Raw genomic sequence first — 21,571 nt, 5'->3', positions numbered from 1 at the left:
CTTTTCAGATAAAGAATCCTTGATTTCAACATTAATAAGATTTCCCCAATGGAGCCTAGCTGAGATTTCTCTGCTAAGGTAAGTCTTTCCCCCTCCTTCTTATTTGCTGTATGACTGAATGGCCTCCCACATTTCAAATCCACTTTGAGAAGTTAGTGACAATGACGACCCAACACGAAATTTATAACATGGTTTATGTTAAAGTATTTTGTTTCACTATGAAGAATTTAGCAATCATTAAAGATCCGAATGAGCCTCCTGTGGTGCAGGGTGGTAAGACAGCAGAAATGCTGTCTGAAGCTGTCTGCCCATGAGGCTGGGAGTTCGCTCCCAGCAGCCGGCTCAAGGTCGCCTTCAATCCTTCCGAGGTCGGTAAAACGAGTACCCCGCTTGCTGCTGGGGGGTAAACGGTAATGACTGGGGAAGGCACTGGCAAACCACCCCGTATTGAGTCTGCCATGAAAACGCTAGAGGGCGTCACCCCAAGGGTCAGAAATGACCCGGTGCTTGCACAAGGGATACCTTTACCTTTTTATCTTTTAAAGATCCTAGCAGTAAGTAAGCCTAAGTTGGGCCTGTATTCTTTCAGACTGATTTGCTACATTTTATTTATTTTTTAATTTCCTTTCACCTCCTGACCTCTAACCAACCTTATCTCTGTCAAAGGTTTGTGCCATCCCTTATTTTTCAGAGGAGAGGGCAGATTTGTTTCCTTTACGTCCCTCTTAGAAATATAGGATGGATTCTAAACAGAAGGTAGAGCGAGTTGAGTTTGAGAACTGAATTCATGTACTCTTCCAAATACCAAACCCTGATCTCCTTTTGTATAGCTTATGCCAGGGGTAGTCAAGCTGCGGCCCTCCAGGTGTCCATGGACTACAATTCCCAGGAGCCCCTGCCAGCATTTGCTGGCAGGGGCTCCTGGGAATTGTAGTCCATGGACATCTGGAGGGCCGCAGTTTGACTACCCCTGGCATAAGCTATAAAATAGCAGTTCTCAACCTTGGGGTCGCGACCCCTGTGGGGGTCAAACGACCCTTTACCCAGGGGTCTCCGAGGCCGAGCCCACCGCAGCCAGGGTGGTATCTTCAGGGACCCAAAGGGGATCGTGGCATTAGGAAGGTTGAGAACCACTGCTATAAAATAACTTTGTATCTGCTCTGTATGCCACCCTGTTACTGAGGTTTGGGCACTCTTGACCAGCTTACATCAGAATAATTATTCTAATAAACTTCATGTGCTCTGTTAGCCACAAAGCCATGAGTGAATATTTTCTCTCCCAGATTATATTCGAAGGGGGGGGGGGAGCTGTACAAGTTTTTGAAAGCTCCCCTCACAGTTCCATTTTATCCTCACAAAAACTACCTGAGAGTTGGGTTAGGCTGAGAAAGTCTCCTTTGCTTCATGAACATAAGAATACCTGCAGCTCTAAGCTGGCTTGCTGTTTGCGCTTATTCAGGAAAAAGGTGTCTCAGGTGTATTCAAGAGGCTGAAACCTGAATGAGGGAGCTGGACCTCTCTGGGGCAGAATAAGGTCTCTTCCCTCTGCCAGAAGCCTCAAACCCAGTCGCTGCTTCTTCCTCCTCACCTCCCTGCAGTGTAGCCTGGCATAATCCAGCCCTGCTCCTGACTGGGAATATTCACTAGATGGGTTGCCAGATAACTATAAGAACATGAGAGAGGCCAAGTTCAGGCAGGTCAGTGGCCCATCCAGTCCAAGGCTCTGCGTCGCAGTGGCCAAATCCAAGAGCCACCAGGAGCCCTTGTGCCATACAGGGAAGGCTGTGTGAACTACAAGTCCCCAGAGTCCCTGCACTGGAAACGGACCAATCAGGAAGGGCTTCTGGAGTTCTGGATCTGCTGGTGGGTCTCCTGATGGCCTGGAGTTTTGTCCAGTGTGTGACAGAGATGGTTGGACTGGAAGAGCCACTGGCCTTATCCAACATCTTATGTTCTTACATACAGAGCAGTGATGTTCTGTGCTCTTGGTGCCTGGGGGGGCCACAGTGGGAGGGCTTCTGGAGTTCTGGCTCCGCTTGTGGACCTCCTGATGGCACCTGGGTTTGGGCCTCTGTGTAAAGGTGTTGGCCTGAATGGGTCCTGGGGCACTTCGTTCAAACCACCTCCCACTATGCCCAGGGGGGGCAAGGTTAAGGGGGGGACTCGAACATGGGGCATCCGAAACCTCCTGTCTGTCAGCATCCAGAGACCTCCTGTCTGGGGCATCCGGAGACCTCCTGTCTGCCAGCATGTCTATGTGTGTGTATGATGAAAAGACCGCCAGGGGAGGTTGATGGTTTCATGGCCTGGGAGTGGCAAAGATTCTGATACCTCCAAATAATTAATAGACTTGCCATAGTCTGTCAGGTGTCTTGTTTGCCAGACTCTGGAAGTGCATCAAGAAGTGCATTAAGAGTAAAATATTGCAAAGCTATTTTTAAAACTGATCTTGAGAGAAGCCAAGTCTTTAGATGCTGTCTTTACGAGCATTGATGCATCACTCGCTATGCAGCCAAAGAAATGGGAAGGCCGCTCCCTGTCTCTCTCAAACACACACACATTCCACCCCCACCCCGCCTGGGATCTGCTCACCCGACTCTCTCTCTTTCTCAAACACACACACTCTCACTCACTCTGCCTCCTCCTCTTTCATAGTCACTCTCCTCCTCTGCAGCTTGACAGGCAGCGTGGCTCCGTCTCAGCCTAAGCTGGTGAGATAGAACATGGTGCTGCCTGCATCTGGGTCCTTTCGGTGCCAGAAATCAGTGTGCAAGGTCTCTGTGCCTGCGCTGCCTGTCACTCAATTCACGGCTTGGCTGGGAAGGCAGCGTGTGAGGCCCCTAGAGCTGCAGGGCTCATAGCTTGCTACAGCATCATAGATTGCTACAGCATCTATTCTACATAGAATAAAGGGCTACTAGGAACAGTGCAGGAACTACAATTCCCAAGAGCCTTTGCACTGAAAACCAACCAAGGGGAAAGCACCAGCGGCTGAGAGTGATTGAAAACCAAGCACACATTCTGACTGCAGCATTTAGAGCACTTTCCCTAAAAGCAGGAAGGAAATTGCCACGGACCTGCCAGATCTTTCAAGGACCTCCAGTTGGGAATAACTGCTCTACCCACTATCCCACAGAGTTATGAGATATTTGGGCTAGATGGGTCCTCCCGGTTACTGGCGCTATAATAGTCTACAATCCTGTTTCATACAGTCGTCAATTGCAAATAAGGAACTTTACATATTTTGTTTATTTGTCTGATTTTTGTTATTTATAGTCCCCATCTCTCTCTGGGACTGAAGGTGAAGTAGCTGAATGAGTCAACACAATCAACAGGACAGGATATTCAATCGACAATGAAACAGGACTTCAACCAGAATGTTAAAAAAAAATGAACTGAAACCGAACTGAAATCAAAGCGAACTATTAACACAATGTATGAAATGGCACAAAATTACGTAGTAGGATCCCAGCGTTGTTGTCCACAGAGCCGGAATTCAAAGGTACACTGCTTTAGAACCTGGAGGTTCTGTTTTAGTCATCAGGGCTAACAGGGTCGTTTCTATGAATCTGCCTGATTTCCATTTTGAAGCAATCTTGGAATCCTGTGGCCAGAAATTCCACACGTTATTTACCGTTTGGGTGAAGCAGTACTTCTTTTTGGCTGATCCTGTCTAAAGCAGGTTTCCAGCATTCCAGCCAGATGAAAAGTTCAAAAGGTCACGCAGTTTGCACCTGCAGCTACAGACCTACCCTTACCCTCCCTCCCACCATGATATTCTGCAGGGAACTCAGAACAATAAGTGGGCACTTGGAAACAAACCACATCAACTGCTACGCACTGCATTCCGGCTTCTGCCTTCTGTTGTGCTTATCGGCAGCACATGGGGAGGGATTGCCTGAAACCTAATGAAATGATGCGCCTAAATACTCATCAGATCTTTCCCCTGCCTCCTCCAAAAATCTCCCTTTGGCAAGCCTGCCCGCCACGCCCTATGCTGCTCCTTCCAACTAGGCCTTGAACAGTTTGCACAAACAAAACAATCCTTCAAACACAAAACTGAATCCTGCTGGCGAAACAAACCTACAGCAGCTGAAAACTCAGATAATGAGTTCTACATTTCAACAACCCCACCTATAACTTTGGGGAGACCTAAAATCTGACAAACACACCCCAACCTGGATAAGTTCAGCCAGCTTAATCTCTTCAGATCTCAGCTAAGCAAGTCAGCCCTGGCTAGTATTTGGATGGTAAATCTCCAAGGCAGCAATTCCCAACCAAGGTTACTCTGGTAGGAGTTACTCCAGTAGGGGAATGGAAGGAGATTTAATTTTTAGGGATATCCTTATCCATCCATCCATCCATGATTCTTCTATCCATCCATGGTTCCTCTATATCAGTGGTCCCCAACCCCCAGCACCGGGCCACAAGAGCCTCGGCAGTGATCCACAGCTCCCTCTCCCCGCCCCCCACAGCGAGAAGCTCGCCAGGCCGCGAGCAAATCAGCCGCCGAAGCAGCCGATTAGTTTGTGGCCCAGCAAGCTTCTTGCTGCGGGAGGGGGGGTTAGAAAGCATGGCCCCTGGCACACTGGCGGCTCAAACATGATGTGCGAACCTGCCACACATGCACGTTTGCACCCGATGGGGGTGCAAATGTGCACGTTCGGCAGTTTACCGCATACGTGTTTGTTCCCCCACCAGGAGCGCAAACGTGCACGTGTGGCAGGTCCACGCATGTGCGTTTGCGCGGGCTCCGGGTCACCCTGCTCCACAACTCCCACCCTCTCTCCCTGGACACTAGCCAAGTCACTCCTGCTGTGAGGGAGGCAGAGAGAGACACAGAGAGAGCTGCCCAAGCTGCTGACCAGCCCTGCTTCCCTCCTAAGAAGGAGCCCTAATTACCTGCTATGGCTCCTGCTGCGACATGCAGGGAGAGGCACTCACACACACACACACACACACACACACACACACAGATTTGCACCTCCCGGTGTCCTGTGGGTCCTAGTGCCCATTTCATTCCTAATTGCAATGGGTTTTCTTGCTAGTATATATATATATGTATACTAGATATAAAGCCCGCTGTAACCATAATACAGCGGGTGCTAGTGGGGTGGGCGGCTGGAGGGGCAGAAGGAAGGGAGAAATAGAGGCAGAAAGATAGAAAGCCAGAAAGTCAGGGAGGGAGGGAGGGAGGGAGGGAGGGAGGGAGGGAGGAAGGAAGGAAGGAAGGAAGGAAGGAAGGAAGGAAGGAAGGAAGGAAGGAAGGAAGGAAGGAAGGAAGGAAGGAAGGAAGGAAGGATCAAGGGAACGCCGGGAGGAAGGAAGGCAGGAAGGGAGGGAGGTGTTCAGGTATAGTGAAAGGTGGGGGGCCAGGGGCGCGAGGGGAAGGGTGGGTAGATGGAAGGGCCAGTAGCGATGGGTGGGTGGGTGTGGGCGGGAAAGCAGCAGCGGAGGTGAGGGAGGGGAAGTTTGGGCGGAGGTTGAGAATGCGGGGCTGGGAAGCAGCGGGGTGAGGGATGCGGGACTCGGCCGATTTGGTGGCCGTTCTCTCTGGGCGCAGGCAGCTCACCTACCCCGCTTCACGATGTTCCATTTGGCCACTTGCACGCCTATTCCCTCCGCCCGCAGACTGCGCCGCGCCGTGGGGGTGCCGCGGCTGGCTGCACGACGGCGGGCACAACCATGTAGGCATGGAATTCCGTGCCTGCGTGGTTGTGGCCGGTGTCGGGCCACCAGGCGCAACTACACAGGCGCAGAAGTCCGTGCCAGCGTGGTTGCGGCCTCCGTGGAACCACCGGGTGCAGCAGCCCTCCCCGCGCGGGTGGAGGGAACGGGCGCACAAGCGGCTGAATGGAGCATCGCAAAGCGGTGTAGGTGAGCGGGGATGGGTGGGGGCTTCAAGGAGCGGACATGGGGTGCTGAAGGCGGGGCGAGGTGGCGTCAGAGGTGAGTGGTGATGGGCAGGGGCTTGGAAGAGCAGATGGGGGTGGATAACGTGGGGCGGGCAAGCAGCAGCGGAGGTGAGTGGGTATGGGTGGGGGCGTGGAAGAACGGGGGGATTGGTGAACGCGGGGCGGGCAAGCTGTGGTGTAGGTGAGGGGGGATGGGTGGGGGCTTGGACTAGCGGGGGGTGGAGAATGCAGGGCAGGGCAGGGGCGGAGGAGATGAGTGTCTGGGTAGAGTGCGCGGGGGAGATGGCAGGAGGGAAAGGGTGGAGGGGAGAGTGAATTGGGGAGGGGTGGTAAGGAGTTGGGGGGAGGCGAGGGGTCCATTGGTCAGGGCGCGGTGGGACCGCTGCTCCCTGGGCCGCATGGGAGGGTAGATCAGGGGGCTGCCTACCAGGCTTGGCGACTGCCAGGCTGGAAATGATGGCGGGCAGACAAAGGCAGGCTACGTTGGGGGGGGGGTTCGGGAGGCGGGCCCTCCGCTGGTCATTTCGGGGGCAGGAGGCCAATCGTTGCCCCCCCATCGCGGACCGACTCCTCCCACAGAGCCCTTACCATTTTATTTGTACCGTGGAGCGGTGTAATGATATAGATCTCCTTTTTAAAAAATTAACTAACCCAAGAGGACAGATTGGCTTTCTGCTCATCTGTCTGGTCTACAATGGCCTTGTTGAATTCACACACAATGGAAAAGGGCTGGGAGGGAAGAGCTGAATCTGCTGCACTCCCCCCTTTGGCTCCTCCCATTTCTTCCCTCTCGGAGCCCTGCAGTCGAAATGGCTGGAGGAAGGCTGTTGCAAGCAAAGGGATACAGATATTCAAGCAGGAGAAGACTGTGTCCAATGCCACAGAGTTTACCCTCCACAGCAGCCATTTTCCCCAAGGTAACTGATCTGGAGATGAGCTTTCATTCCAGGGGATCCTCAGGTCCCACCTGGCAGCTGGCATCCCTAGACCAGAGAGCAACTACACCAGAATCCAGTGCAAGGACTGTGCAGGTCTGCACAAGGATTCATTTCTTGCCAGGTTTCCCCTTGCCCTGGCAGCCATTTCTGACCAAAGGAACATGTATCCTCAGGTCTTGCTAGGACTGCCAGCTTCCTCATGGTGCTTGGAGATCTCCCAAAGTTACAAGTGATCTCCATATCACACAGATCGTTTCCCCAGCGGAGAATTGCTGCTTTGCATGATGGGCTTCATGACAGCTGAGACGAATTCTTCCTTATGTTGCTCAGGAACTGCATACACCAAAAGGAAACTAATTTCTTATTTAACTAGCATTTTATTGCATTAGTGTAAACATGTGACTTCCAGGGTGTGGCAGGGAGGTGTGGCCGGCTGACATCTCTTCTGGGGTTACTTGAAGCCTTAAGAATGCTTCAGGGGTTACTGTACGCTTAAACAGTTGAAAAGGCTGCTCCAAAAGACAACCAGGGTTGTGACAATAACAAACCACCTCTGTCCTTTGCCTTGAAAATTGGCAAGGACAGTTGCAATTTGATGGCACTTTCCACCATCACCAAGATCCGACTTACAGTCTGATTACCCTAATTCGGGCTTTCCCAAACAGGGCTTTGTGCAACCTTGGGGTTTCTTGATGGCCCAACAAAGGGTATCTCGAATGGATTGTTTTTTATACATGTTGAATATGAGTTAAACATTTATCAGGTGATATTTCTATATGGTCATGTCAACCCGTTCCCCGCACTCCCCAAATGGCCAATGGTGGGCCTGGAGGGGGTGAAAAGGGGAAGGGCCCTGGGTGGGGTGTATATAGTTGTGTTTCTCAACCATATTCTTCATGATCACACGGCTTCTGGGGTTTCTCGGAGCCTGAAAGATTTTTCAGGGATTTCTCAACATTAAGGAAGTTGAGACAGGCTGCCCTCGTTGGATCTGAGATCTTTAAGACTGGGGGGCTAAGCAGGGCCGGCCGTGGAAGACCAGCTGCTGTGTGGAAGAAGACAATGGCAAACCACCTGTGCTCATCTCATGCCATACTAGTGGTTGCTGGAAGTCAGCTGTGGCTTTATATATTTATTTCTTAATCATATTTAAATGCCACCACTCCAGGACTTGCCGTCTTGTGGCGGCGAACAGCAATAAAAATACAGTAAAAACAGTATCAAACACTGCAAGCCTATAACCTCTACAGATCCACCATGTCTCCCGGAGGTGATGTTGCATGGGAGACTAATCCAGAGGACTAATCCACTGAACCTCACTCAAAAGTCTGGTGTAAGAGCTCCATCTTACAGACCCTGTGGAACTGAGTTCAGACCAGACCCTGAGCTCTTCCAGGAGCTCATTCCAGCAGACAGGGGCCAAGGCCAAAAAGGCCCTGGGCCTTATCGAGGTCAGGCGAACTTCCCATGGGCCAGGGATCACCAATCATGCCCAAATGATCTTCCCCACCAGAAATCTCCAGAATCCAGCTTGCCCTGGAAGAAATTCACCTACCAACCCACAGCAGCGATCAGCAATTCCTTGGGTTTGCAAGAAGGGCCACAAGAGACAAACACTGGCACATCCCTTCCTGCCCACCCACTCACAATCTGCTTAAGTTCATAAAAATCAGCATTTCTGACAGATGGCTATTTAGCCTCTGCTTAAAAACTTCTAAACAAGGAGAATCCACTACCGCCTGAGGAAGCCTGTTCCACTGAGGAACTGCTCTATCAGGAACTTCTCCCAGATGTTTAGCCGAACATTCTTTTGAATTAATTTCAAACCACTGGTTTTGGTCCAACCCTCTGGGACAACAGAAAACAACTCCGCTCCATCTTCTATATAGATGGTTATCATATCACTTCATAGTTGTCTTCTCTCCAGGCTAAACAGATCAAGCTCCCTCAACCTTTCCTCACACGACTTGGTCTCCAAATCCCTTATCATAGCCCTCTCCTCTGGACACGCTCCAGTTTCTCTACATCTTTCTTCAGTTGTGGTGCCCAAAGCTGAACGCAGTACTCCAAGTGAGGTCTAACAGAATCACAGAATCATAGAGTTGGAAGGGACCATACAGGCCAGCTAGTCCAACCCCTTACTCAACGCAGGATCAGCCCAAAGCATCCTAAAGCATCCAAGAAAAGTGTGTATCCAACCTTTGCTTGAAGACTGCCAGTGAGGGGGAGTTCACCACCTCCTTAGGCAGCCTATTCCACTGCTGAACTACTCTGACTTTGAATTTTTTTTCCTGATATCTAGCCTATATCGTTGTACTTGTAGTTTAAACCCATTACTGCGTGTCCTCTCTTCTGCAGCCAACAGAAACAGCATCCTACCCTCCTCCAAGTGACACCCTTTCAAATACTTAAAGAGGGCTATCATGTCCCCTCTCAGCCTCCTTTTCTCCAGGCTGAACATTCCCAAGTCCCTCAACCTATCTTCATAGGGCTTGGTCCCTTGGCCCCAGATCATCCTCGTCGCTCTCCTCTTTACCCTTTCAATTTTATCGACGTCCTTCTTGAAGTGAGGCCTCCAGAACTGCACACAGTACTCCAAGTGTGGTCTGACCAGTGCCGTATACAATGGGACTATGACATCTTGTGATTTTGATGTGATGCTCCTGTTGATACAGCCCAAAATGCCATTTGCCTTTTTTACCGCTGCATCACACTGCCTGCTCATGTTTAGTTTACAATCCACAAGTACCCCAAGGTCTCGTTCACACACAGTGTTACCTAGAAGCGTATCCCCCATCCAGTAGGCATGCTTTTCATTTTTCTGACCCAGATGCAAAACTTTACACTTATCTTTATTAAATTGCATCTTGTTCTCATTTGCCCATTTTTCCATTGTGTTCAGATCTCGTTGAACTCTGTCTCTATCGTCCGGAGTATTTGCCAGTCCTCCCAATTTGGTGTCATCTGCAAACTTGATGAGTAGTGGTAACATCATCTCATAAGAGCTGGACACTATACTTCTTTTAATACAGCCCAAAATCCCGTTTGCCTTTTTAGCTACTGGGTCACACTGCTCACTCATGTTCAGCCCCTCAAGTATGCTGGGCCCAGACTGCGTATAGCCTTACAGCTTAAAACCAGCACACTGAATCCGATCCAGGACTCAAGTGGCAACCAATGCAGCTGCCTCAGCACTGGCTGAATCTGGGCTTTCCAGAGTGTTCTTGTGAGAACCCTAGCAGCTACATTTTGTGCCAGCAGTAATTTCCAGATCAAGGCCAAGGGAAGGCCCACATATAGCAAGTTACAGAAGTCCAGTCTAGAGGTGACCATCACGTGGATCATTGTGGCCAGCTGTTCAGGAGACAGGTAGGGTCCTAGTAGCCTTGCCTGCCAAAGGTGGAAAAACGCCACCTGGGCTACTCTAGTGACCTGCATCTCCATTGTGAAGGAGGCATGCAGAATTATGCCCTGATTCCTGGCAGAGTGCAAGATCTCCACTTGCATGCCATCCAAGCTGTGCAAACACGCTTCCTGATCTAGTCCCTTCCTACAGAACCATAGGACCTCCGTCAAGAAGAAGAACAACAACAACAGCAACAAGAACAACAACAACAACAAGAAAAGTTGGTTCTTATATGCCGCTTTTCTCTACCCGAAGGAGGCTCAAAGCGGCTTACAGTCGCCTTCCCTTTCCTCTCCCGAAAACAGACACCCTGTGAGGTGGGTGAGGCTGAGAGAGCCCTGATATGACTGCTCGGTCACAACAGCTTGATCAGTGCCGTGGTGAGCCCAAGGTCACCCAGCTGACTGCATGCGGGGGACTGCAGAATCGAACCCAGCTCACCAGATTAGAAGTCCGCACTCCTAACCACTACACCAAACTGACTTAAGTTTCAGCTGGCTTTGCCGGAGCCATACTGCCACTGCTTCCAAACAACTGGCTAATGTTTCTGGGGGAGATTCGGAGCAGCTGTCCATAGAGCTAGATGTCATCAGTGTACCAATGACAACCCAGTTGGAAACCCCAGACCTGCTGGCCCAGAGGATGCATGAAGATGTTAAGCAATATAGGCGAGAGTATCTCACAGGTTGGTTATCCCGTGATTGCATTTCCCCCAATGCAACCCTCTGTGCCCATTTCTGGAGAAAGGAGATGAGCCATTTGTGGGCTGTCCCCTGAATACCAGCCCCAGAGAGGTGGTGTAGCAACAGCTCGTGGTCAACAACATCAAATGCTGCTGACAGATCTAGCAACGCGAGCTGTGCCAAACCGTCTCTATCCAGCTAGCAATGCAGATCATCTATCAGGGCCACCAACAATGTCTCCAACCCATGGCCATGTCAGAAGCCAGACTGATATGGATCAAGGGCTGAAGTTTCCTCCAAGAATGCCAATAGCTGATCTGCTACGGCCCTTTCGATCTCCTTACCCAGAAAGGCCGGGTGGAAGACTGGACGGTAATTTTCCACGTCACAGGGATCAAGAGATGGTTTCTTTACTGGTGGGTGGACCACCACCTCCTTAAACCTCTCCAGGAAATCTCCCAATGAGAGAGACAGATTGATAATCTCTCGGAGAGGCTCTCCTACCCTCCTGCCACTCAATTTGCATAACCAAGAAGCGCAAGGATCAAGGGGGCAGGTGATCACCAGCACCGAACTCAGCAAAGTGTCCATTTGGGTTAAAGAAAGTCCGTTGAAGCCACCCAACGTATCTCCCCGAGGTGGCCAATTGTCTCCAGTTCCCTTTCTGTATCAAGCATGGAGGGAAGGTTGCAGGGGAGTGACAAGATCTTATCCGCAAAATAGCTTGCAAAAGCTTTGCAAGTCGAATCCAGTCGACTATCATTTTGGCGCCCTCCTCCTTCAAGGGCGGTTAAGTGTCCTAACTATTCTTGACAGCTCCTTCTTCTTTAAGATTTGACTGTGGAAAGGCGTGTTCTCAAAAAGACAAGGGAGAACACACACATTCCCCACAGTTTACATCCCAAGGCTAATTCTTCCTTTGCCACCCATTTGCAAAATGTTACAGAGTATAAACTATGCTGAGCATCACTCAGATAGCGTCTATGAAGGCCTCGGGGAGACCTTTTCGCCACAGCCTTGCTGCTGGTGACATGTAGTGCGATGTGGTGCCAGACTAGGATTTGGGATGCCTTGACACCAAGTTCAACAGATGACCTGGGGCCAGTTGGTAGGGATAATATTGTGTCCAGCCCTTGGGAAAAGGGAAGGAATAAAACAAACTGAATCGATAGATGGTTGCTGTCTTATTCTGTAAGTCAGTGGTTCTCAACCTGGGGGTTGGGACCCCTTTGGGGGTCAAACAACCCTTTCACAGGGGTCACGGCAAGGCGAGCAGTTGGGGGGGGGGCGCTGACACTGTTGCTGCTCCTACTGCAGGCGCCCACGCTCAGCCACCAGAACTGAACTGAGAAATCCCGGGGAAAACCCAATGTATATACAATCATGAACAATGGATCTTCACGCCATTGGCCAGTTTCCGTTTAATTCCTGTGAAAGAACCGTTGCATAATTTTATGGTTGGGGGGTCACCACAACAGGAGGAACTGTATTAAAGGGTTGCGGCATTAGGAAGGCTGAGAACAACTGCTATAAGTTGTTTTTAGTTCTGTTTGAAGGACTATACATGCACATTACAACAATCTTTCTGACCCCGTGGAAAACGTTGGAATTGAGGCCTTTTTGGACGGACCTTTTTTGGAATCCTGATACAGCGTGATAAGACACCGCCACAAAATGGCTGCAACATCTTACCTTCAGTTATTCTGTGAAAATCCTTGTGGTCTAGGGGCAGTTGGTGCCAAAGAAACATTTTTACAGTATCTGTGCTGTCAATACAATCTCCGATGGCCTATCAGAAGCCTTGCTGGGCAAAACCTCCACCCCACCCAGCCCCGCTTCCCGAAAACACTTGGCACGCATCAGGAAAGCTGTCCGAGGGCCCCATGTTGATGACCCCCGCATCCTAAACTTCATCAAGAGCACATTCAGAATATCAAAATAAGCGGCCAGAAGAGCACATTGCAATCCTGACAGGACTGTACCACTCAGAACACTGGAAATTGTATGAAAATTCCCACCGCACCCCCCACACACAGCATGCCAAAGAGGGAGAACTGAGTATACAACCTTGCCTAGCCTTCTCCTTGGAGGATAAGTTTCCTAGGTGCATGGATCATTTAAAAAGTTTCACATACAAGAGCTTTTCAAACATGGAGTTTCCAGGCTCTGTTCTGGCAGCATACAGGTTCGCCAAATGATACCACATCCTCCCCCAAAAATGTGTTAAACAGTGTCCTGGAATCACAACAGAGGGAAGAGCTGAAGGCCCACAAACTCACGCCCTTCCCTCTCCACAGTACGAGCCCACCCATTCGTTCATACTGCAGTCAGATCGCCTGCCCCGGTTCCCCAGAGCCTTCAAGGGAGTAAACCAAAGGTGTGTGGGCCGTTCACACTCTGCAATGCAACACACCACACCTTGATTCAGGGAAGCACCCACCCTCTCCTTGTTTTGTAGGCTTGGCTAGCAACCACTCTGGCGCTCCAACATGGCTCTTCACACATCTGAAGAGGCAAGTGGGGAGGGCGGGGAAGCAGGCTCAAAGACCCGTTCCCACTTGCCCCTCACCAGGCCCTCCAACTGGGGCTCGACCCAGGCCCTGGTTCAACACCCGGTTTCTCATCACTCTGGAAATCCCAGAGAATCCACGCAGCGCAGTTATGGGAAACAGCCCTGAATGCAAAACGCCAGTCAGGATTCAACTTGTACTGACAGGGCAGGACGCCTCGGGCAGAGTGGGGTCAGCAACAGAAACGACCCGCAGCAATTCGAACAGGAATTTCTGCACCAAGCTTGGTTTAGGCCAGTGGTTCTTGACCTTCCTAATGCCGCGGTCCTTTAATACAGTTCCTCGTGTTGTGGTGACCCCCAACCCTAAAATTATGCAAGGGTTCTTTCACAGAAATTAAACCGAAACTAACCAACGGCGTGAAGATCCATTGCTCATGGTTGTTTTTTTCCCCCTGGGGCTTCTCAGTTCTGTCCTGCCTCTTGTCCCACCATGCCGATCTCGCTGTCTTCTGCTGCTCCAGAGAGACAAACGTTCTATCTCGGTCTACCCCGCAAGGCTGTTGTGTAGATGGCGCCCCGCCCCCCCCCCCCCGCCAAGCCGCGGCACCCCTGCGAAAGGGTCGCTCGACCCCCAAAGGGGTCCCAACTCCCAGGTTGAGAACCACTAGCAGATTCATTAAACCGGAATTCTTTCCTTTTTTTTTAAAGCTCTCCCTCCTCCTCTTCCCCACACTCAATCGGAAGCACATGCTCCGCTTGGAAGAAACATGCAAAACGCCCAGAATAGCAAATAGTGTGTGTGTGGAGGGGGGGGTGGGATTGCTTACTGCTCGCCATTCCAGCTCCGGAGTCCAGGCCCGGCCGAGGCCACGCCCGGGCGTGCAAACGGGCCCGGGAAAGAGGACAGGAAGCGTCAGGCGCGGAGGAGCCCGGTGCAACCGCGGGCCGGCCTGCGGGGCCCGGCTCCCTCCCCCCCCCCCCCCAAGGCGCGGCCACCGCCCCGGCCCGAGCCCCCTGCGTCGGACTCACCCATTCCAAGGCCTTGATGAAGCCCAGCGGCTCCTTGGCGGGTCCCAGGTTGAACTGCAGCCCGGACATTTTCTGCCGAGAGAGAGAGAGAAAGCAAAGGGGTGGCGTCTGTCGCCCGGGGAGGGAGGGAGGGAGGAACGGGGAGGGGAAAGGGGGGCCAAGCGCGGGCCGCCGCTTCCTACCTGAGTCACTCGCTCCATGCTTGGACTGCCCGTTCCGGGGGCCGCCGACAACGCCGCCGCCGCGCTCACTCCGCCCCGGGACCGCCCCGTCCAGGACAGGGGCCGAGCGCCGGACAGCTGCCCTCTCCCGGGCCTGGCCGCAGGTGACTCGCGGCACCGCCCTGCTCTGTGTGTGAAAGATTTGGCGGTGCCATCCTCCTGCCCAGGCCTGGAGGGCTCCCGGAATTAGAGACAACCGCGTCTCTATCGAGTGCCCGCCTCGGATTCGCGCCCCCCCCTTTCTCCGCTCCAAATCTCCAGAAACTTAGCGCGCAAGAGTTGGTAACCCCATCCAGGGGCCATTGCACACCCATTAGAATGCACTTTCAATGCAGATTTTCCTGATCCGCGTTGGAATATCCAGCTGCAAAAGCGCATCGAATGTGTATTATCCAAAGTGTGCAGAAAGGTGTGTGTGTGTTTTTTTGGGGGGGGGCGGGCAAAGTAGGAGGATAGACAAGATTCAAGAAGAAGACTTGGCTTTTATACTAAGGTGACTTGTCCCACTTTTGGAGGGACATCTGGGGGTACCTGGCAAATTGTACTTATGTTGAAATTAAAAATATATATATTACAATACTATTTTTGTGTTCTGTGCGTGCTATGTAACTTTTTGTTGCTCCATATAGAACAAAAATTTAACCCCTCCCGGTCAATGGTTGAATGGTTACCAATGGTAACCAATGTTGAAATCTGGTCACTTATTTTATACCCTGCTTTTCACTGCCTGAAGGGAGTCCCAAAGTTACAATTGCCTTCCATTTTTTTCTGAGGCAGGTGGGGCTGAGACAGTTCTGAGAGAACTGTGACTGACGCAAGGACACCTAGCTGGTTGCATGTGGAGGACTGGGGAATCAAACCTGATTCTCCACCACTCTTATTATTTATTTATTTATTTATTTATTATTTTATTTCTATGCCACCCCTCCTGGTATTTACCTGCTCAGGACTGTTTTCATAATTTAAACACATAATAATTTAAATATCTAAAACAGTTATTATTATTTTATTTATTACCTGCCACTCCCAAGCAGGCTCATGGCTGGTTAACAAAATGTCCAGCACAAAAGCAGTTAAAGTTATATCAAACCCACATCAGCTAAAAATCTTGATTTCTGTATCCCCCCATCCTAAAGTGGTTGGTTGTTCTTTGGGAGGGCCTACAGAAGGGGCAAACGCTAGCAGGGGGCTCATGGGAATTATAGTCCATAAACATCTGGAGGACCACAGGTTGAGTACCCCTGCTCTTAAGGACCTGGGCAACTTCCCTGCAAAGAAAAACCTAGTCTCTCAGGGCTCTCTTTCTCCTACATATAAAGAAAACCTAGAACCTCCAGGTCGCCATTTAGACCAGGCGTACATCAGCATAACTTAAACCACAGGTTGTCTCTGTTGTCCACTCTGTTGTCCACAGTAGTCATGATCCTTGGAGTAACACATAGGTGGCAGTCCTAAAAACACTTTCCTGGGAGTAAGGCCGATTGAACAAAACAAGACTAACTTCTAAATAGACTTGCTTAAGATTGATCCCATAGTAATGGAACAAGAACTCCATATAGATTAATCCACATTATTTTGACCATAGTGTGGAGGGGCTGTGGCTCAGTGGTTAAGCATCTGATTGACCGTTTATGCACTGGAGGTTAGATGCCAGGCTGCAAGCTGGAGTTTTAGTTGTGGCAGGTTGCCCCACCTCTTCCTGCACCCACATGGGGGAGCACTTGGCCTGGTGCACGTCGTCCGCCCCTGATTTGTGCTCCTGCACAGGAGCTGAGCCTCTTGTGGCGCAGAGTGGTAAGGCAGCCGTCTGAAAGCTTTGCCCATAAGGCTGGGAGTTCAATCCCAGCAGCCGGCTCAAGGTTGACTCAGCCTTCCATCCTTCCGAGGTCGGTAAAATGAGTACCCAGCTTGCTGGGGGGTAAACGGTCATGACTGGGGAAGGCACTGGCAAACCACCCCGTATTGAGTCTGCCATGAAAACGCTAGAGGGCGTCACCCCAAGGGTCAGACATGACTCGGTGCTTGCACAGGGGATACCTTTACCTTTACCTTTTTTACAGGAGCTGGGGCAGTGAAGGTCCCAGTGCATAAACGGTCATTGGCATACCAAAGGTACTGGGCTCAATCCCCAGGGCATTTCTGCATGTGATAAATATAGTCAAATGCTTATCTTATAGTCATTATATTCCGGCTGCTCCGCATGACATCATCCACATCCAGCGTCTGGGCAGCAAACTGCTCACTACATCCTCTGTTTTAAAGTGCTAGTTGGGGATTCCCCAACCTATTTAGTGCAAGCTACTGGAGGGCAACCAGCAGGCAACCAGCAGAGGGAAGGTATGGAGGCTCAACTGCACTAAAGTCCCCTGCCTTGTCCTGCCCTCGCACCCACCTCACTCCCTTGTTCCCAGGGATGGGAATTTTTTTAAAATGGCTAACATCCTGGAGCAATGAATAGGCAGACACATGCAGGAGATGCCAGAAATAATTAAAAAATTTATTTTCAGAGTTGTAACACATGCCTCTCAAAAGTTCACACACACACACCCCAACAACATTAATTTTTAGATATATCAAAGGACTCGTGATTCCACAAGGGGTGGCATTCAAAAAGCACTAGACATCTATGATTCCATGCACAGGCATTGCAATGGAGACATATGAATTCTTTCGTTACAAATTAGCGGGCATCGTAGGACCTGAAAACTGTTGGAGAAAGGGGATTGGTTGCCTGAACTGACAGATGGAAGTGAGTCACGTATAAGGCACGCTGCTCTCTTCCAACATGTCCAGCAGCAGATGTGGAGGGTGAGATGCGCAAAAAGGTGGCAGACAAAAACGAGACAACAAAAACGTGAGGAGGGGCTGGGAAGCACAAAACACTTTAGCGCTTTGCCATTCAGGTGGCGTAATGCTAACTTTACTGATGTGCAGAAATGCTCCTAGTATCTCCAGGCAGTAGGCAATATGAAAGACCTCTGCCTGTGACCTTGAAGAGCTGCTGCCAGTTTGAGTAGACAATCATGACCTTGATGGACCAAGAGTCTGCTTCTGAAGAAGGCCGTTTCATATGTTCATCAGATAAAGGAAATGAACAAGTTAGTGAGAAATCACTCTTTGCATTTAGAGAGTGCTTTCAGTGTCCAAAGCACTTCACACATGACCTTGAACCTCAACACAGTACTAACTACTTCTTAGTCTCTCCCCCACCCCATACCTTCCTGTTGCTTCTGCACGCAGAAAGGCATGAAAAGCAGTCTTATTTCAAAGGGCATTCGGCAGAGGATAAATTGTTTTTGCAGATCTAACTGTGTTGCCTTTTGATGCTGTGTTGCTTTGAGTTCTCTGTTCAATTGCATTTGATGCATTTGTGGCTTCTTATTGTTTGGCCAGCTGCCCAGCATCCAAGGAGACGAGGCAGGATAACCAAAATATTTTAAATAAATCAATATTTTGCTTACAAATCCTTGCATCAGCCTTATCAAAAAGGCCACTATTAGCCTTCCCTACCTTGTAGATTATGAGTGAGGAATAAGGTTTGTCTGAGACTGCCTACCTGAGTTCATAGAAGAGTGGACATTTGAATGCAGAACATCCCAAATCAACTGTTTCTCTTAATCGTTATGCTAAATAATAACTACTCATGAGACAAAGCTGTAAAATGAACCAGTATATGGGGTCAAACATTACTGGGACAGTGATTTTCAGCAGAGAATGTCAACTGAGAGCACTGCTTCAACAAAATGGCTTCCCTAAAGCTTCAACAAAATGGCTTCTCTAAGGCTTTCATCCAGTGTGCACTTACTTGGGAGAAAGCCCCAATGAACTGTACTTCTGCATCAATCGCATACGATCAGGCTGCATGAGCCTCAGAAGAACACAATGCAGGCACAGGCTTTTCAGGAAAGCTCTCAATTAGTAGTACAAGCCCTGGGGATCCCCTGGAATTACAGCTCATCTCCAGATTACACAGATCAGTTCCCCGGGAGAAAATGGATGCTTTGGAGCAGGGATTCCCAACCACGGTTCCGGGGAACCCTGGGGTTATGCGAGAATTTCCCAAGGGTTACGCAGCCTGTCCCAGAAGTTATTTTGACAGCCCGTCTATGCTGCCTTCCACTTGCCCTAGCATTGTGGTCTTTTCCAGTTACTCTTGTCTTCTCATAACGTGACCCAAGTACTAATTTTAGGTTCTCTAAGGAGAGTTCAAGCTTTGTTTGATCTATAGCTCACTTGTTCTTTTTGGCAGTCCCCAGTACCTGTAAACACTCCTCGAACACCACGTTTCAAAGGAATCAACTTTCCTGCCAGCTTTCTTCACTGCCTGACGTTTACACCCATACAATAGTAATGGGGAATGAATTATCTTGATCTTGGTTGCCAGTGACATCCGCAACACTTAAGGATCTTTTCTAGTTCCTTCATAGCTGCCTTGTCAGACCATTTCTGCGTATTAGACATACCTTGATTTAACCGCATTTTGGATTTTCACTCGATGCTGCATGTTGATGCTAGATTTTCCACATTTGGGCATTCCCGCACCCCCGTTTCCAAGACCAAGATCCACTATATGTTTTCTGCATCTGGTTCAAAAAGAGGCAGTCTCCCATCATGCTTTGCTTCTATCCTCCTCTTCCAATACGTTTAGTCTGTTCTGCAAAATGGTGCCCAATTGTGCCTTTCTTTTCCATGCACTCCATCATTCTACCAATTTGTCCACCCCATCATTCTACCAATCTGTGCCCTCCCTGAGACATTATTTTGTTACTGATTGTCTTTCACTACTTTTCCTCCCCAAGGATACTAGAACTGAATTTCTGTTTTAGTTTATTGTGCTACAATGTTGTGTTAAAATCAAGATTGAGTGTTGCTATTTTTTTTTCTTAGAGGCAATGTTGTAACATGCTCATCGCCTTTAAAAAAATGTTACAGGGTAAGGGGAGGATGGTGATAGTAGGCAAAAGGGAGGCATGCACAAATGACTCAAAATGGCCGTTAAAAAGGGGGTTAAAATGCAAGGATTTCTCCATTTAGCAGACCCAAATTAGAACCCACCTTTAAAAAAAATCAAATTTATGTAACTGAGGGATCCACAACGGGATAAGTGAATTAGCAATTTGGGTCTGTGGTTGGAAGGGCAAAATTAGGAGCACAAATTTAAGCTAAGGTGTTCAGATTGTCCCACATTTGGAGGGATATCTGGGGGGCACCTGGCAAATTGTACTTATGTTGAAATTAAAAAATATATATTACAATACTATTCTTGCGTCCTATGAAACTTTTTGTTGCTCCATATAGACCAAATTTTTAATCAGGGAACCCCCCCGGTCAATGGTGTCCCCCTTTACCAATGTTGAAATCTGGTCACCTTAAACTAAGCGCTTAAAAAAAAACGAGGGATATCACAGGTACGGAAGCAGTCCCTGTCTCCTTCTGATTCCTTGGCTGCATTCTCCCTTTTGGTTAATGGTGGAGCCGAGGAATAGAACATCATGAACAATTTCAAATTCTGCACTATTTCAGCGCCTTAAAGCCATGCACATCCACAGCCACCATAACTTCTGTCTTCTGGATGTTCAGCTGCTTTGGCACTTTCTAGTTTAACTTTCAACAGCAGCTGTTCCAAGTCTTCACTATTTTCCGCCAGTAATATGTTGTTATCTGCATACTGACTCAGTAGTAAACCCCACTGAACACAGCAGGGCGTAGACATCTGTGGATGCAATGCACACGTATTTATAAGGAAGACCAGGTCCACCCCTTGCCACAGAATGGTGTGGTAGAATGGATTTGCACACAGCTTAATACACAAGGGCAAAGCACCACTCTTCTTCATCCTCTCCTATAATAAAAATATCCGTAAGAGCAAAAAATTAGCACCGCAGGAATTAGACTATGCGTGATACCAGCATCATTTAAATTGGGCTGTTACCAGTGCAAAGCATGCCCGGTGAGCATGCCAGAGATCCACGCCCCATTGTAGAGTCTGTCTGGACATGTTCATTAATGTCATCCTGGCACAGGCAGCTGCAAGCTCAGTTTAAAAAGATGCACCCTTGCACATGGAAGTTCTTCTGCTTCACCAGCCTCACATATTCAAATCAGGCCTCAGTCCCCCCTGGGACGTTCTACTAAAGCCACATCGGCTTGCAGTGACAGAGTCCTGGCAGCATGATTGCATTGCTTTAATGATTCTGATTGCCATTTTGTGCATTGCTGTTGAGCGTATTTCTTTCCTGTTTGATCACATTGCAACTGGTTATCAACTCTCTGGTGTCCTCGGGAGAAAAGGATGAATTCAAGAAGCTCAACATGTGTGTGTAGATAGCTACAGAAGCCTTTACTGGCATTAAATGTGTGCGTACATGTTTTAAGAAGCAATCATGAGCAGGTCCACTCAGAAGATCTAATTTAGTCAATAGAGTTTACTCTTAGGAACACAAGCCACTCTTAGGAACACAAGCCACAGCACTGATAAAGCTGTTCTGATGGAGCAATAATCAGGGCTCTCTCAGCCACACCTCCCTCACAGGGTGTCTGTTGTGGGGAGAGGAAAGGGAAGGCGATTGTGAGTCACTTTGAGACTTCTTTGGGTAGAGAAAAGCGGCATATAAGAACCAACTCTTCTTCTTCAGTAATATCAGGGCTCTCTCAGCCTCACCTCCCTCACAAGGTGTCTGTTGTGGGGAGAGGGATGGGAAGGTGAATGTAAGCTCTGTTCCGACTGATCAGGAATATCAGGGATCGTTTGCTCAATCCAGGGCTGTGCTACAAATCTGCCTGAAAACACTTTCTCTTTAATAAACTATAACTTTGGATGCTGGTAATGGTTGCACCACAGAGACTTCCACCATCTTGGAAACAGTA

The 21,571-nt window shown here is 49.4% G+C and overlaps 1 protein-coding gene across 2 annotated transcripts in view; it reads right to left on the bottom strand.

The window, feature by feature from the left end:
- LOC143837357 (synaptophysin-like protein 1) overlaps window positions 1-14,814 on the bottom strand; it is a 35,320-nt gene extending 20,506 nt beyond the window's left edge. The window contains exons 1-3 of one of the 2 annotated variants that reach the window (XM_077337071.1): window positions 14,666-14,814; window positions 14,484-14,555; window positions 13,865-13,966 (exon numbers count right to left, since the gene is read on the bottom strand). In XM_077337071.1, the coding sequence (XP_077193186.1) occupies window positions 13,865-13,966; window positions 14,484-14,555; window positions 14,666-14,683 (192 nt within the window). In that variant the 5' untranslated portion in view covers window positions 14,684-14,814. The remainder of the gene's footprint in view (window positions 1-13,864; window positions 13,967-14,483; window positions 14,556-14,665) is intronic. The other variant, XM_077337072.1, reaches the window with a different exon arrangement.
- Between the last annotated feature and the right edge of the window lie 6,757 nt (window positions 14,815-21,571).

The sequence above is a fragment of the Paroedura picta genome, chromosome 5 (genome assembly GCF_049243985.1).
Source record: "Paroedura picta isolate Pp20150507F chromosome 5, Ppicta_v3.0, whole genome shotgun sequence".
NCBI lineage: Eukaryota > Metazoa > Chordata > Lepidosauria > Squamata > Gekkonidae > Paroedura > Paroedura picta.
This window is presented reverse-complemented; position numbering and strand designations above follow the sequence as displayed.